Source organism: Puma concolor, chromosome B1 (assembly GCF_028749965.1).
Source record: "Puma concolor isolate L17-30 chromosome B1, mPumCon1.1.hap2, whole genome shotgun sequence".
Lineage (NCBI taxonomy): Eukaryota > Metazoa > Chordata > Mammalia > Carnivora > Felidae > Puma > Puma concolor.
Genome location: NC_141670.1, coordinates 172,605,491 through 172,619,651, shown reverse-complemented (window position 1 = coordinate 172,619,651; position 14,161 = coordinate 172,605,491). Strand labels below are relative to the sequence as shown.

The 14,161-nt window shown below is 40.6% G+C and overlaps 1 protein-coding gene across 12 annotated transcripts in view; it reads left to right on the top strand.

Moving 5' to 3' along the window:
• Positions 1–14,161, top strand: part of LIMCH1 (LIM and calponin homology domains 1) — a 331,834-nt gene that overhangs the window by 213,338 nt on the left and 104,335 nt on the right. For all 12 annotated transcript variants that reach the window (XM_086705163.1, XM_086705162.1, XM_086705161.1 and 9 more), the window contains exons 4-5: positions 7,383–7,489; positions 13,054–13,084. In XM_086705163.1, the coding sequence (XP_086561289.1) occupies positions 7,383–7,489; positions 13,054–13,084 (138 nt within the window). The remainder of the gene's footprint in view (positions 1–7,382; positions 7,490–13,053; positions 13,085–14,161) is intronic.

Here is a 14,161-nt window from a genome sequence, read left to right as displayed (position 1 = left end):
GGGCACGTCCTGGTGATGTCCAAACCCGCATAATTCCACCAGAATTCACCCCTTAGCTCCAGACCCAAATAGAAGCTCCCAAAGAGCTGTGGTTCTTTGAATACAGAATGTTCCAGACTTAATTTATCATTTCCAGTTCTCGCAAATCTCCCCCTCCTCTGTTCCTGAAGATGGCCTCAGTGGTTAAAAACCTCAGCACCGCCTCAAACACCCTCCTTCTTCTCATTTTCTACTTCCACATCTACTCAACTGACCAGCCAACGGGGGTGCTCACAACCGCCCCCTCTTTTCTGTTCTTGTTGCTTCTGTGTGGGTTCAGGCTTTCCTCATCTCTCCCTGAGCTCTTGTAATAATCTCTTAAGTGGACCCTGTCTTCCAGCCAGTGGATCCCCCTCCTGCCACCAGACCTTGTCTCTGTAAATAAAGGTCAGATCCGCAGACTCCTTCCATCCGCCTCAGCTGCCCTTGTGTCCTCACCACCCAGAGAACAGTCCAGATCCTTCCCAGGGCTCTCACATGCTCCTCCAGCTGCCCTCTCCTGGCTTTCTTCCCCTCCCCAGCTTTTCCTTCTCTCCCTGCCACCCGCCATGCTTCTGCTCATTTCCCATCCATAAATTGTCTTCTGCTCCTTCTAGCAGCCAGCCAGCTGCCACCTTCTGGGTCAAGCTTCCCCAGAACTGCCGCCCCCTGCTCCTCCCCCCCCCCCCCCCCCCCCGGCATAACAAGCCACCTCCCGGTGGAAGGCCTGCTATCCTCATTAAGCACTCCCGGCAAATATAAATGCATTGAAAGTCTGGCCAGTGTTGATTGTTCTGGGCACCTGCCAGTTGCTGGAGCTTGGCGGGAACCCATACAGGCTGGGAGAGCAACCATGAGCACACGGCAGGTCCAGGAAATCCCCAAATTCTATTAATTGTGGGGTAAGTTCCTGGAGATGTTTTGGTAACGTATTCCTTAAATTCTGAAATCTGTAATTGCTTTTCTGCTAAAGGGAGTTTGTTTGCTTCACTTGTAGAAAACCTAACAAAAGTCACGTTTCTTTAAAAAAAATTTTTTTTGATGTTTATTGAGTTTTGAGAGAGAAAGAGGAGAGGACAGAGTGTGGTGAGCTAGGACGGGCAGAGAGAGAGGGATATGCAGAATCTGAGGCAGGCTCCAGCTTCCAGGCTCCAAGCAGTCAGCACAGAGCCAGACGCGGGCTTGAACCATGAACTGTGAGATCATGACCTGAGCTGAAGTCGGACGCTTAACCGACTGAGCCACCCAGGTGCCCCCTGTTTCTTTCTTTTTTTTTTTTTTTTAAATCAAACCTTGTAATATAATACAGAAAAGTAATATTGGTATTAGTTATTGATTCTCCAAAAGGATCTGATCCTCTCTGATATACTTGCAAATCTTTTTGAGATATCCTAATCCTTATTAAGACTTTTAAGGCAAATATTTATTATAGAAAATGCATTAAGATAAGAAATTCAGCAGATGTCATCGCAGTTTACATTTTATTATTTCCACTCAGTCTTTTCATTTGTTGAAACAGAAAATTATATGGATGCTGGGTGTATATGGCATCTTGAATACCTGGCAGTGTAGGCGTCTAGGTTCACCTGAAACACGAATGAGCTTCCTTTCATTTTCTGTGAACTCCAAACCCACCATCATGTTGACCTTTCCCTGTTGGCTGTAAAGGAAAGAAAGCCAAGGAGATCGGACAAAGAAGGCAGCCTCTTACCACCTGTTTGGTTTCCCTAGAGAACCATTAAATGCTGGTTCCTTCCCCCGAGCTGGAAAGCTGCAGGCTGTTCTGCAGAGGATCAAGGAACAGAGAAGTCCCTGTCCAGTTGGAAATGACAGCTGGAGAAGGGGAAAGGTAGCGGCAGGCTCCTACCTGCCTTCTGAAGATATGAGGGGGAGAAAGGATCAGGCCGTGGTGCTATCAGAGGTTTGCGCTCAATTGCTCGTCCACCCTTCTCCCCTCCTCCCTCCCGTGGTACTGCCTTGGGCTGATGAAGCTTTTTCTATGGCCTCCGGAATCCTGGAAGCCAAGAAGGCTGCGTGCTTGGCTTTTCTCAATGCATGCACTTTCCCGCTGAAATGTTGTTCTGCTCAGCAGGTAGGTTCGTAATATGATTAATACTCCCTCCACGTACATTTTGGATTAAGTGGGCATGTTTGGTTCTGGGAACCACCATGCAGAGGTTGTTTCTGTGCGATAATTACAAATGACATGTCAGCAGCTGTCTTACAAATGGACTTTTGGTACATAGCTTGTGAGTAACTTTGAGGTAGCCTGTAGAAAAGTGACAAGTTGGCAGTTAATAATAGTAACTAAACAATAATAGCAACTACCTTTTTAAACTTTATCTTTTTCCTTTCTCTTTTTCCCTTTCTTTCTTTCTCTCTTTCTTTCTTTCTTTCTCTCTTTCTCTCTCTTTCTTGCTTTCTTTCTTTCTTTCTTTCTTTCTTTCTTTCTTTCTTTCTTTCTTCCTCTCACCATGTCCCATGTCACTGGCAAGGGCTGTAGTGTATATTTATAGTGTATATACACTGTGTCTGTTTTTCATGGGTGGATAAACCATTCCTCATTTCACTTTCCATAGGCCTTTCTTGACCTGAGTTGACAAGAATATAATAATAACTTCCATCTAATGAATGCCCAGAACGTGCCAGACATTGGCTGTGTTCTTAATATATATCCTCTATAATTCTGGTGTTTCTGTAAGGTTGATGGCACCCCCCCCCCACCTTACAGATTCAGAATCTGAGGATCAGTAAGATTCAGAAACGATGCCCAAGGCCGAAAGCTAATAAATGGATGGGACTGGAATTCTAACTGGAGACCTTTGGACTCCAAAGCTGTTTTACAGTGTCCCTTGATATATTTGTTCTTCTCTCACTTCCACTGTCTGACTGGAAGGCAGACCTCTGTTTAGGGATGTCTTGAACAAATCCAGCCATTTAATGTATCATGGAAATTAATCCAGAAGATAAGAGACTTTTGTTGTAAGTCCTTATGAATTTACCTACTAGAATGTCAGCTCCATGAAGATAAGGAATTTTATTGGTTTTTGTCGTTGTTGTTGTTGTTGTTCTCATAAGTCCCTAGAATGCAGCACTTAATTTATTTTAAATATTGAGTGAGTACTACAGGCCAGGGATACTGCTACACTCTGGAGGTAGAGACCACCCTGGGCTTTCCTTCATTTTGCCTTTGAAGCAAGAAAAGCAGGTAGCAAAGTACAAGGACTTTTTCAGAGAAGAGGCCCTAGGGAGGGCGGAAAGCTCAGGCCTTCTTAACCCTAGAGCCCTGGGGAGTGTTTTCATGCATGGGGCAGGTCCACAAATGAATGAAATGGGAAACCACTGCACCAAGAACAAGGAGGAGCTAATGCATGGTAGTTACAAAAACAGCGGTCTAAATACACACATTAATACTAGTCTAACACAAAATGGACTCTTTTTAGGAACTTTACATTAAGTACCTGTGTTGAATTGAGACTCAGGTTACAGTACTTTCCAGTTAGCCAGAGATGGTAACTTTCCATCAGTGGCACTTGATCACTTACCTCAGTGACTTTGCAATAGTTGACTCTGAGGCAACCACTGTTCTCTCCTTGAATTTTATGAAATTGGTCTTGCCAGCCAAGCCATGTAGCTGAATACGCTTCTATAAATTTAAAACCCTTTTCTCCCAACTTTTCTTGGAAAACTTCCAAAGGTACAGAGAGGTTGAAAGAATAGCCTAGTGAATGTCTACGCAGCATTCACCTGGCATAGGCCCTGTGGACCATACAGCCTGTGGGCCAAATCCAGCCCAGTGCCTGCTTTCGTAAATAAAATGTATAGGACTACAGACATTCCCATTCATTTATGTATTGTCTGGGTGCAATGACAGAGCTGAGTCATTTTGTCAGAGACCATTATGGGCCCAGAAAGCCATATTTACCACATAGCCTTTTGCAGAAAAAAAGTTTGCCAATCCCTAATTTAGATTCACCAATTGTTAATATTTTGCCATATTTGTTTTATCTCTTCATGATGGGCAAATATTTTCTCTCTCTCTTTCTCTTTGTCTCTCATATGCACACACCTTTTTTTCCCCTGACTATTTGAAATTATGTCATAGACGTTATCATAAATCGTCCCTAAATAATTCATACGTTTGCTTAAAAATAAAGACATCCTCTTATATGGCATCATCATCCTGCCTAAGAAAATTAACATTTGTTCAATAATGTCCTCCAACATACAGTCCATATTTAAATTAGATGTTTATAGCCTTATTTACTTTTCTGTTTTGCATCTAGAATCCAATCAGAGGTCATAAATTACATTTGGTCATCGTGTCTCTTCAGTGTCCAATTTTTTGTTTTTTAGTGACTGACATGTTTGAAGAGTCACTCAAAAACTTTTTTTGAAGGCTTACTAAGTTTTAATGGGTTTGTAATACTACAATAGGAGGAGGTAATATAATGGTCACTGCCGTAAATCAGTGTCTTTTACTTCTTCTCCTGTGGGACCGAGACTCTGTTGTATAGTTTGGCTTCTGGAGGTACAACACGAAGATGGGAGTTTTTCTTAGAATTGTATATGTGGGAAAATCTCAGTGTGAAGAGCAAGGCAGATGGGAATTTGCAGAATGCATTTTAGGTAATTAAAGGCACAGTCCTTTTTACCCACTCTGGCTGCTGCCCCTGTGAGCTCTTGGCTGCGGAGCTTTTCCTTGGGGCTTTTCTCCTGACCGGGGTCTGGCTCCCCTCCAGTCTCATCAGGCTGCAGCAAGGAGCTGAGAGGAGGCCGGCAGTCATTCAAATCTGCCAGCCCCCGTCATCCAGCCCAGCTGGCAACGCAGTCTGTGTGATGAACATAGCATGGCGTTCAAGGGCACATACATCTGGGGATGTCTAAGGGAAGAGCACCTCCTTGCCTTTCTTAAGGACCAGAAGTGCCACAGTCGTGTGCCTCTTGTGGAACTCCGCGGTGGTCACAGGTTGGTCCTTTTATTGCGGTGCCACATGATTCCTAGAGAATACCAGGACCCATCCTTTGTCTTGCTCTGGGTGAGAAGTCCTCAGAGCTCACAGACCAACCGAAAAGGTAGTTGCATGCCCTGGAAACGACTGGCACGCGCGTCTAATAAAACTCTAGAGATGGGAGGGAAAGGAGGAAAACTTCAAGGAGAAATTCGATCTTTTTAAGACATGCAGAGTAACTGCAGGAGAGACTGTCAGGGGTGTGGCTAGCTTTGGACTATGACCAGCTTTCGTCACTCTGTAAGAGGTGTGTGAATGACGCAGGTCTTGTGCGCGATGGCCCGTCGTACACGGGAAAGACACAAAACATTCTGGGAGGGGTCACCTCCGTGGAAGCGAAGTGACACTGTAGTATCTTCTCATTGGTCTCCCTGCCTCCTGTCTTACCGCTCTGAAGTCCTTCCTTCACACTCTCTACTTCCCCCTAGGCCTACCCCCAACAGTCTACTTCTGCTGCAGATCTGAGCACCATTTCTCAGATGACAGCCCCTCTGTGATTTCTGTAGTCTGCTTTCTATGGCCTTCAAGGCCCTCTGTGATCAGCCCCTAATTCCACAGCATCATCTTCCTTTGGTGCCGGCCTCAGATTTGATGCTCGTGTCCATCTTATATGCCATGTTGTTTTTGTACCTCCGTCCTTTGCTGGCTGTGTGAACTTGGGCAAAGTGCTTAATTGTTCTGTGCCTCCGATTGCTCATCTATAAATGAGGATGACAGTAATACCTGCTATCAGCGCCTACAAAATACCTACTAAGGTAAAATAGTAGTACCTACTAAGGTTGTACAGGGGTTAAATGAGTTAGTATATATAAAGCTCTTGGGAGAACGCTTTCAATATAAGCTATATAAAGGTTAGCAATTTATTGTATTGCTCTTGTTGTTTTGAGCCTGGGTATATTAATTGTTTGGTTGCTGCATAAAAAATTACTATAAACTTAGAGTCTTAAATCAATACCCATTTATTATCTTAGTTTCTGTAGATCAGAAGTATGGACATAGCATGACTGAGTCCTTTGCTAAGAGTCTCGTGGGGCTGAAATCAAGGTGTTGGTTGGGGCCGAGGTCCTATCTCTGCTACCAAGGCTCCTCCAAGCTTATGTGCTTGTTGACAGAATTCATCTCCTTGCAGCTACAGAACTCATGGCCACCAGCAATTCTGTTCACTTTCTTGAAATCCTCCCCTGATTATGTCAGGCCCAATCAGATAATCTTCCTTTCAATGAACTCAGAGCCAGCTGGTTAGTGAGGTAATCACAGAGTGATATCCATCACATTCACGGGGCCCTAGCACTCCAGGGGAGGCGATTGTTACAGGGTGTGTACACAAGGGGGCAGCATTCTTGGGGGTCATCTTAGAATCTGGCCTACAGACTGGGTAATTGGGAAACACAATGCTCTTTGGTTTACTTTGTTGAACAGCACTTGCGTGAATATAATTCCGTGACCACCATCATTTCAGATTTTTGTAGTAACTTTCTTAGAGTATTCAGATGGGTTCACACTGGTCAGGCCCCTTTATTATTCCTCTCCTGTAGGTCTCTCTAGCAGAAGTCTTCTAGGAAGAGGACAGTGAGGACCTTGTAACCAACAAACCTGCTGCTAATGCCCTGCAGTTCCGGAAGGGTGACCCACAGTTGTAGTCCCTTTCAGAGCCATCTGTTTATTCTTGACTCTCAACAGGTGAAGGGCAGGATTGTCAATGGTCAATGGTGCCTCTTACTCTGCCAGTTCAAAGAGAAAATGTTCACGTTGGAAAGGGTCTTTTGCATTATTTTCAAAAGCTTTCAATGCCCCTCTTTTTTCTCTTCCCAATTAAGTCTAGACTGTTTTCCCATTTATTTTTGTTAATGTTTTATTTATTTTTGAGAGAGAGAGAGAGCACGCACACAAGCAGGGGAGGGACAAAGAGAGAGGGAGACACAGAATCTGAAGCAGGCTCCAGGATCCAAGCTGTCAGCTCAGAGCCCAACATGGGGCTCAAACCCATGAACTGTGAGATCCCGACCTGAACTGAAGTCGGACTCTTAACTGATGGAGCCACCAGGTGCCCTAAAAGATGCTATATTCTGCTTTTCAATGATATTTTACTTGCAGTTGTACACAGATGTATTAAGGTAAAGGAAAAAAAATGAATTTGGCCTGCTGTGGGTTTAGAAATTTGAAAGTGTCTGTTTACCTTGGCATATCCTAACCAAGTATGATTTTATTTTCCAACAAGCCATAATTTAGGTCTGACTCTTGCTGTCTTAATGACTGACATCCCTTTGGTAATTTGGACTATTAAAGTGGAAGGGCTGGATCATAAAAATAATATAAAATAATATAGACTTGGATTTCTTTTCTTCCCTCCAGGACAATATCATCTTATTCTTGAGAGGCTGTAAAGAGCTCGGCCTTAGAGAATCTCAACTTTTTGATCCTAGTGACCTACAGGATACATCCAACAGAGTAACAGTCAAGTAAGTAACACAAGATTTATGTTTAAGGGACTGGTCAGAATGGCTAATTAACAACTCAGGAAACAACAGATGTTGGTGAGGATATGGAGAAAAGGGATCTCTATTGCACTGTTGGTGGGAATGCAAACTGATGAAGCCACTCTGGAAAACAGTGTGGAGGTGCCTCAAAAAATTAAAAATAGAACTGCCCTACGAGCCAGCAATGGCACGACTAGGAACTTATCTAAAGGATACAGAAATGCTGATTCAAAGGGGCACATGCACCCCAATGTTTATAGCAGCACTATCGGCAATAGCCAAAGTATGGAAACAGCCCAAATGTCCATCAACTGATAAACGAATTAAGAAGATGTGGTGTGTATATACACACACACACACGCACACAAACACATACAATGGAACACTACTTGATGATGAAAATGACTGAAATCTTGCCATTTACAGCAATGTGGGTAGAACTGGAGGGTATTATGCTAAGCGAAATAAGTCAGAGAAAGACACCTATCATATGATTTCAGTCATATGTGGAATTTGAAAAACTTAACAGATGAACATAGGAGAAGGGAAAGAAAAATAAGATAAAAACAGAGAGGGAGGCAAACCATAAGAGACTCTTAAATACAAGAACAAACTGAGGGTTGGTAGAGGGGGAGCTTGGGGGACTGGATTATATAGGTGACAGGCATTAAGGAGGGCACATTTCGGGATGAGCACTGGGTGCCATATGTAAGAGATGAATCAGTGGGTTCTACTCCTGAAGCCAAGACTACACTGTATGGTAACTAACTTGAAAATTAAAAAAAAAAAAAAAAAAAAAAAAAAAAAAGATTTATGTTTAAGGAAAACCTATTTATGGTTTGATTTGTAACTTTGTAATGATGTTGTAAGGTCTAAGAAGCAGAGTATTGCACGTGTCTCATAAAATAAAAACGTGAAGGTAAAAATCAAGCTTTCCAAACAAGACATATTGGCCTTCCCCCTGTGTACGGCTTTCATTCTGATCAAATGTAATTTTTTAAAGCAAAAATCACACATGGAGAGTTAGAATGTTAAAAAGAATGAGAAAAATGTTAGGTGAGACTTACTGGAGGGAGAAGCAAGAGAGAAATATGCACAGAATCTGTGTTAGACAAAAAGCCTTTATTGGCTCTAGTTGGGTATTTGAATAGGCTCTTGGAAGACTACAAACTTGGTAAACAGATCCGAGCACTGTTTGTTACGCAAAGAGGGCAATAGATTCTGGAGAAATCGCTTCCTCATTTACATTTGTAACTGTTTTCTCATATGTCAGTGATCAGGTTCTTTGAAGATGGAGTATTGGCTATTTGACTGCTGTTGACTGTGTCTGCTCACTGAGCCATGTTTGTGGCCAAAGAATTTTTGGGATAGAATGGCTCAATAAAAGAAAAGGCAGTGTGCTTCTCTGGAAAGGAATGGCTGGTGACCAGGGTAATGAGAAGAAAGATCGTCATGAGATGGTAGAGATAACTTTCCTGTAGCTTAGAAGTCCTTCACACTCTACACATGACATACAAAACATTCCCCACTTTGGTCAAACAACATTTGGCATGAATATGCCCTAAGAATAAGCTTAATTACATAGATAGGGTCTGTGGATTGCATACACTTCTTTTGATTACTTTTGAGCCATTTTATCATGGAGGAACAGAAAAGGGAGAGAAGCCAAAACTCAGGGCTCTTAATTGTATACTCGTCGCCAGTATTGATTGGGGGGAAAAAAAGGAAGCTACTGAATGAAATCAAGTTAGTTCACATTGGATTTTATGATTCGTGACTGGGAATTGATTACATAAAATCATTTCACTCTTGTCAATATACCTTTCTTCAATATTTCTCATGGAAAAAAATTACTTAAGGGCACAAACAGAATACCAATTATGGTATTTGAATATGGAAACCACCATAAACCTCATTTTAGACATCACATGCTCCATATATTAATCCAGCCTCTATAAATTGTTCATTTTAGGAGATGGGTTCTGCCTCATCTGACATGTGTAGTTTGACCTAGGTGGCAAGTGGCCAGAAGCAGTAGTAACTATACGACATCATAACAATTAGTGATATGCACATCGCTTGGAGGGTGAAGGAAAGTTTGCTTTGACGGTGTTGGCAACTGCATTTTTTTTTTGAAGTTATTCTAAATCAATGTGTCACTAAACCAGGAGAATTTTGAGATAGTTTGATTTTAGAGATTCAGAATTTATATCACCTCTACTGTCTATCTACAAAAACCTGGGTATCAGGAAGCCAGGAGTCTGGCCCTAGACCTGCTACTCCCTGGGTCTATAATCCTAGGCAAGTTCTCTTGCTTCAGTAGGGCTCTGTGTCTTTATCTATAAGATGGAATTGGACAGAATGTTCTCACAGGTATGATTCTAGCTAAAGCTTGCTCAGTGTTCAGCTTGCTCAGATCTGGGAAGATGGTCCAACCAACTTGTGAGGAAAAAGACACAGAAAACAACCTAAAGAGGAAAAGTCACTTAGACTAATGAATGACATACAGTCGGTCCCTTCTCAGTTACTGTATCATCTTCCCCTTCTCCTGTTTTTTTTTCTTCTGTCATTTTTTATCTTTCCAGCTGCTTCTTTTCTCCATCTCCTTTTCTTCCCTGTGCTTCCCCTCTCTTCTTTATCTTGTCTTTCCATCTCTCTCCCCTTTTGTATTCTTTTTCTTCATTTTCTTCCCTTTTTGGTTCTTCCTTCACTTGAGAATTCTTATGTTCTTTAGGCAAGGCTTTCCTATCACCTTCCGTAACATTATCATTTTTCGTTCATTCATTCGGTAACTATTTACTGAGCGGCTACTATGTGTCAGATACTTTCCAGTCACTAGACAACTGGAATGAACAAGATAGCCAACACTTCCTGTTCACAGGTAATTTACACACAGTGTCAGGAGATAAGAAATACACAAGTAAATCAAAAAGATAATCACAGGGAGTGAGTGATAAGTGCTGAAAAGGAAGTAAAAGATGATGTGAAAGATAGTGACCATCACAACATATACATGTATCAAATCATCACGTTGTGTTTTTTAAACTTACACAGTGCCGTATGTCAATCTCAGTAAAACTGGAAAAAAAACATAGTGACCAGCCCAGAGGTGGCCAAACATAGCCCCTCTAAAGAAGTCGCATTTCAGCTGAAGGCTGTGGGCTGAGACATGAATGGGAAGCAAGAACCAGCCATGTGAAGACCTACAGAGCATTCAAGGCAGAGGAAGTTCAAGTAGAAAGCCTGGAGAGGAGCAACAGACTTGCTCTTTAAAAAAGGATAAGCAAAGTGTCTGGTGTGGTAGAAGGGTAATGAGCAAGAATGAGTATGGTAGGTGGGCAGCCCACAAACCTGGCAGGATGCTGAACCTAGAATCATTACGGAGAAAAGTGTTTCCTTCACTGTATGAGTTTCTAGAAGAACATAAGGAACTTTGTATTAAAATTATACCGTAAATTCATTTACAGTACTTAGAAACTCATTTCTAGTTTTAATGAAGGGTGGGGCATAGAATGAGCTATCTGCTTCACAGCTTTTCTGTAAATGATGCTGGTTTCATCTGGCACCAGACAGGGAACATTTGTAACATATGTAGCTTCTTATCGCTATGGTAGATTAAAATACAAGTGCTGCATCTTTCTGCTTTACCCTCTGAGGGTTGAGCAGAACATTAGTAGAGATGGAAAACACCCCTTGACACCACTAATTAATAGGGTAAGCCATACAGTACAGGGGCAGATCCCACAGAGCAAATGTGGATACTTTCCTGAAATTTTTTTTTTTTAAATATAATTTATTGTCAAGTTGGCTAACATACAGTGTATACAGTGCGCTCTTGGTTTGGAGGGGTAGATTCCCATGATGTGTTTCTTGTGTTTTTTTTTTTTTTTTAAATGCTCTTTAGTTTAGCTTTTATTGGAGGTAATTTTTCTTACTTTTCTTTCTTTCTTTCTTTTTTTTTTTTTTTTGAGAGGTAACTTGAGTAGACTAAAAAGAAAAAAAGAAAGAAAGAAAAAAAAGAGGGACAAGCTGCAAATGATTACTGCATGTGTAATTTAGTGAACTCTACCTGTAATGGATGCCAGACAACCTTGATGGGGAACGAAAGCCTAATCCAGAAAGGCATGCCGCAAGTTTATTCCAGGGAATTGAAGCAATTGCCTAAAAATGAGGAAAGGCTGTGGCTTGCTCCTGAGCATGTCTCTGAAAATTTTGGAAGTGTTTTCACACAATTGGTTGTTAGGTAGAAATCATTCAGCAAATATTTTGTGAGCTCCTACTATGGGCCAAGCAGGATTTTTTAGAACTGGGTCACAATGATAGTCAATGAAGTTTCATTATCAATACAGAATACATTTTATGCTCCCCATTCTTAACTTATCTTTCATTACAATTTCAAATCTTGCATAGATTTATTTTTGTTTTCATCATTTTGTTTTGTTTTTGTAAGTTAAAAAATCCCAGCAAACATCTAAGCAGGTAATGCCATATTTTTTTTTCTACTAAAAAGGGGAAACTTGAAAACTTTCTCTTAAATCCGAATGAGACCAACGTTTCCTTCAATCCAAGTCCTTGTTGATGGGTTTAAATCCTTAGCATATACTATCTTGTTTTCTATTCCCTGAAATATCCACTGACTTAAAATTGTACACCTATTTATTAATATGTTCTTTGGGTCAGAATAAGCAGCAATGAAGTAATTGGTGTCTAAATGCTTGAACGAATTCTTGACTGGTGTATACAATACAATTATATTCGCCCTTCCCCTGTTCTCCACCCCAACTGAAGTTACTGTGGGAAAAAGAAATGCAGTCCTTCTTTTTTCCTAGCATTTATTTGTTGACATGTTAAAGAAACTTGGGAATAATTTTGTAGAAATTTTTATATTCCACTGTATGAATATTTTGAAAGTATCAACAACTAGCTTTTTTTGTTTATAGTTCGAGAATAAGTACTTATGTATTTTTTAGAATGCACATGTGTATATTCGAACATAACACACATATTTTCCTGCTGATAGCTAATTCCCAACACTAATTTTTATCTGTAGCAGACAAGAACAAATATTTGGGTAACATTGCCTCTTCTGCATATATTTTCAGGTCTGTTTAATTAAGTAAGGTTCTAGACCCTTTAGACTTTTAGTACTACTTGTACAAAGATTTTGGAAGGGTAGTAAGATTTTGATTTCACAGTGGTCTATAATCAAGGCACAAATTTTACCTTAACAGCTGAGCTTTGAGAATACAAATATAAACAGTCCTAGTTTTTAGATGGAATCCTTCATTTTCCACATGTTAAAAGGCATTCATCTTTTCATGGTGCACTTTGGAAGGCTGATTTCGTCTCGTCCTTTTGCACCTTGCTTCCTAAATGATTTTATTTAGTACCTGAAATCACTCATCATAGACCTTAGAAAAAATGATATATTCTGCTGATTTCATGATATGTGTCTGCTTCAAGTACATCTTAGAGGTGTTTAAGGGAAGATCACAGGGAAGCAACTGCTATTCTGACTGTATTTTCTTTTCCTTTTCCTTAATTAGGAGCCTTGATTACAGTAGGAAGCTGAAAAATGTAAGTGTTTTCACTTCACTTTCAAAACATCTTTCCTTCTAATTTTTATGGTTCAGGTGTAAAATTTAGCTCATAAGTTCATTGCCTTCTGTATGCCTTGCTAAGAAGAGTCCTTAGAACACAAAGATAGGTGTCTCTGATAGAATAATCAATCACTGTGATAGAAACAAAAATTATAGATGGGGGAGTTTTCTGTAATTAATAAGGACTCATTCCAGAAGTAAATAAATGAAAGCTCGCACTCTGCAGTTGTTTCTTAAATACAAGATGATCTGTCTCAGCATTAATCTCAGTTCCTTTCTGTTTGTAGGCACAGATGGGATTATTAAATAAAGCAGCTGAGCACACTTTTTTTAGGGAAAAGATCAGCATGATATAAATAGTGTTGACTGTCATGGGCCTGTACTTTTTCTATTTTTTTTTAATTAATCTTTTGGGTTTTTATTAATACTTCCCCAAATCAACTTTTTGGAGTTGGATCTTATTTTCAAAGAGCAAGTACATTAGTGCTTTTTTTTTTTTTTTTTTTAATGGGAGAAGGTTAGAAGGGGTAAAGGGAGAGAGAGAGAGAGAGAGAGAGAGAGAGAGAGAGAGAGAGAGAGAGAATCTCAAGCAGGCTCCACACTCAGCACAGAACCCAAAACAGAGCTCAATCCTACAACCCTGGGATCATGACCTGAGTAGAAATCAAGAGTCAAACACTAAACCGACTGAACCACCCAGGTCTCCCAGTGCTTGTTTATTCTAACTTTAAATTAGGAATCTAAGAAATGACCTTGTGTATATAAAATTTAAAAGTGGCTATGACCCCTCCCTTTTTTTTTTTTTTTTTATTTCCAGGGTGCTATTATATTTGGTTGACATTTTCATTCTTGTCTTCTTTTTCCTCCTGTAAAACTAGGGCGATATGCCATTTTTTCTCACGCATTTAAACAAATCGGAAAACCCATAATCTAAAACACAACACCGTTCTATCTTTCTCCTGTTACACCTTTCAAAATAGCCTCATACTCTTAGCCCACATTAGTTAGTTTATGGTCCTAGTTAATGTCCTGACATTTGGAATTGTCTGTTCTC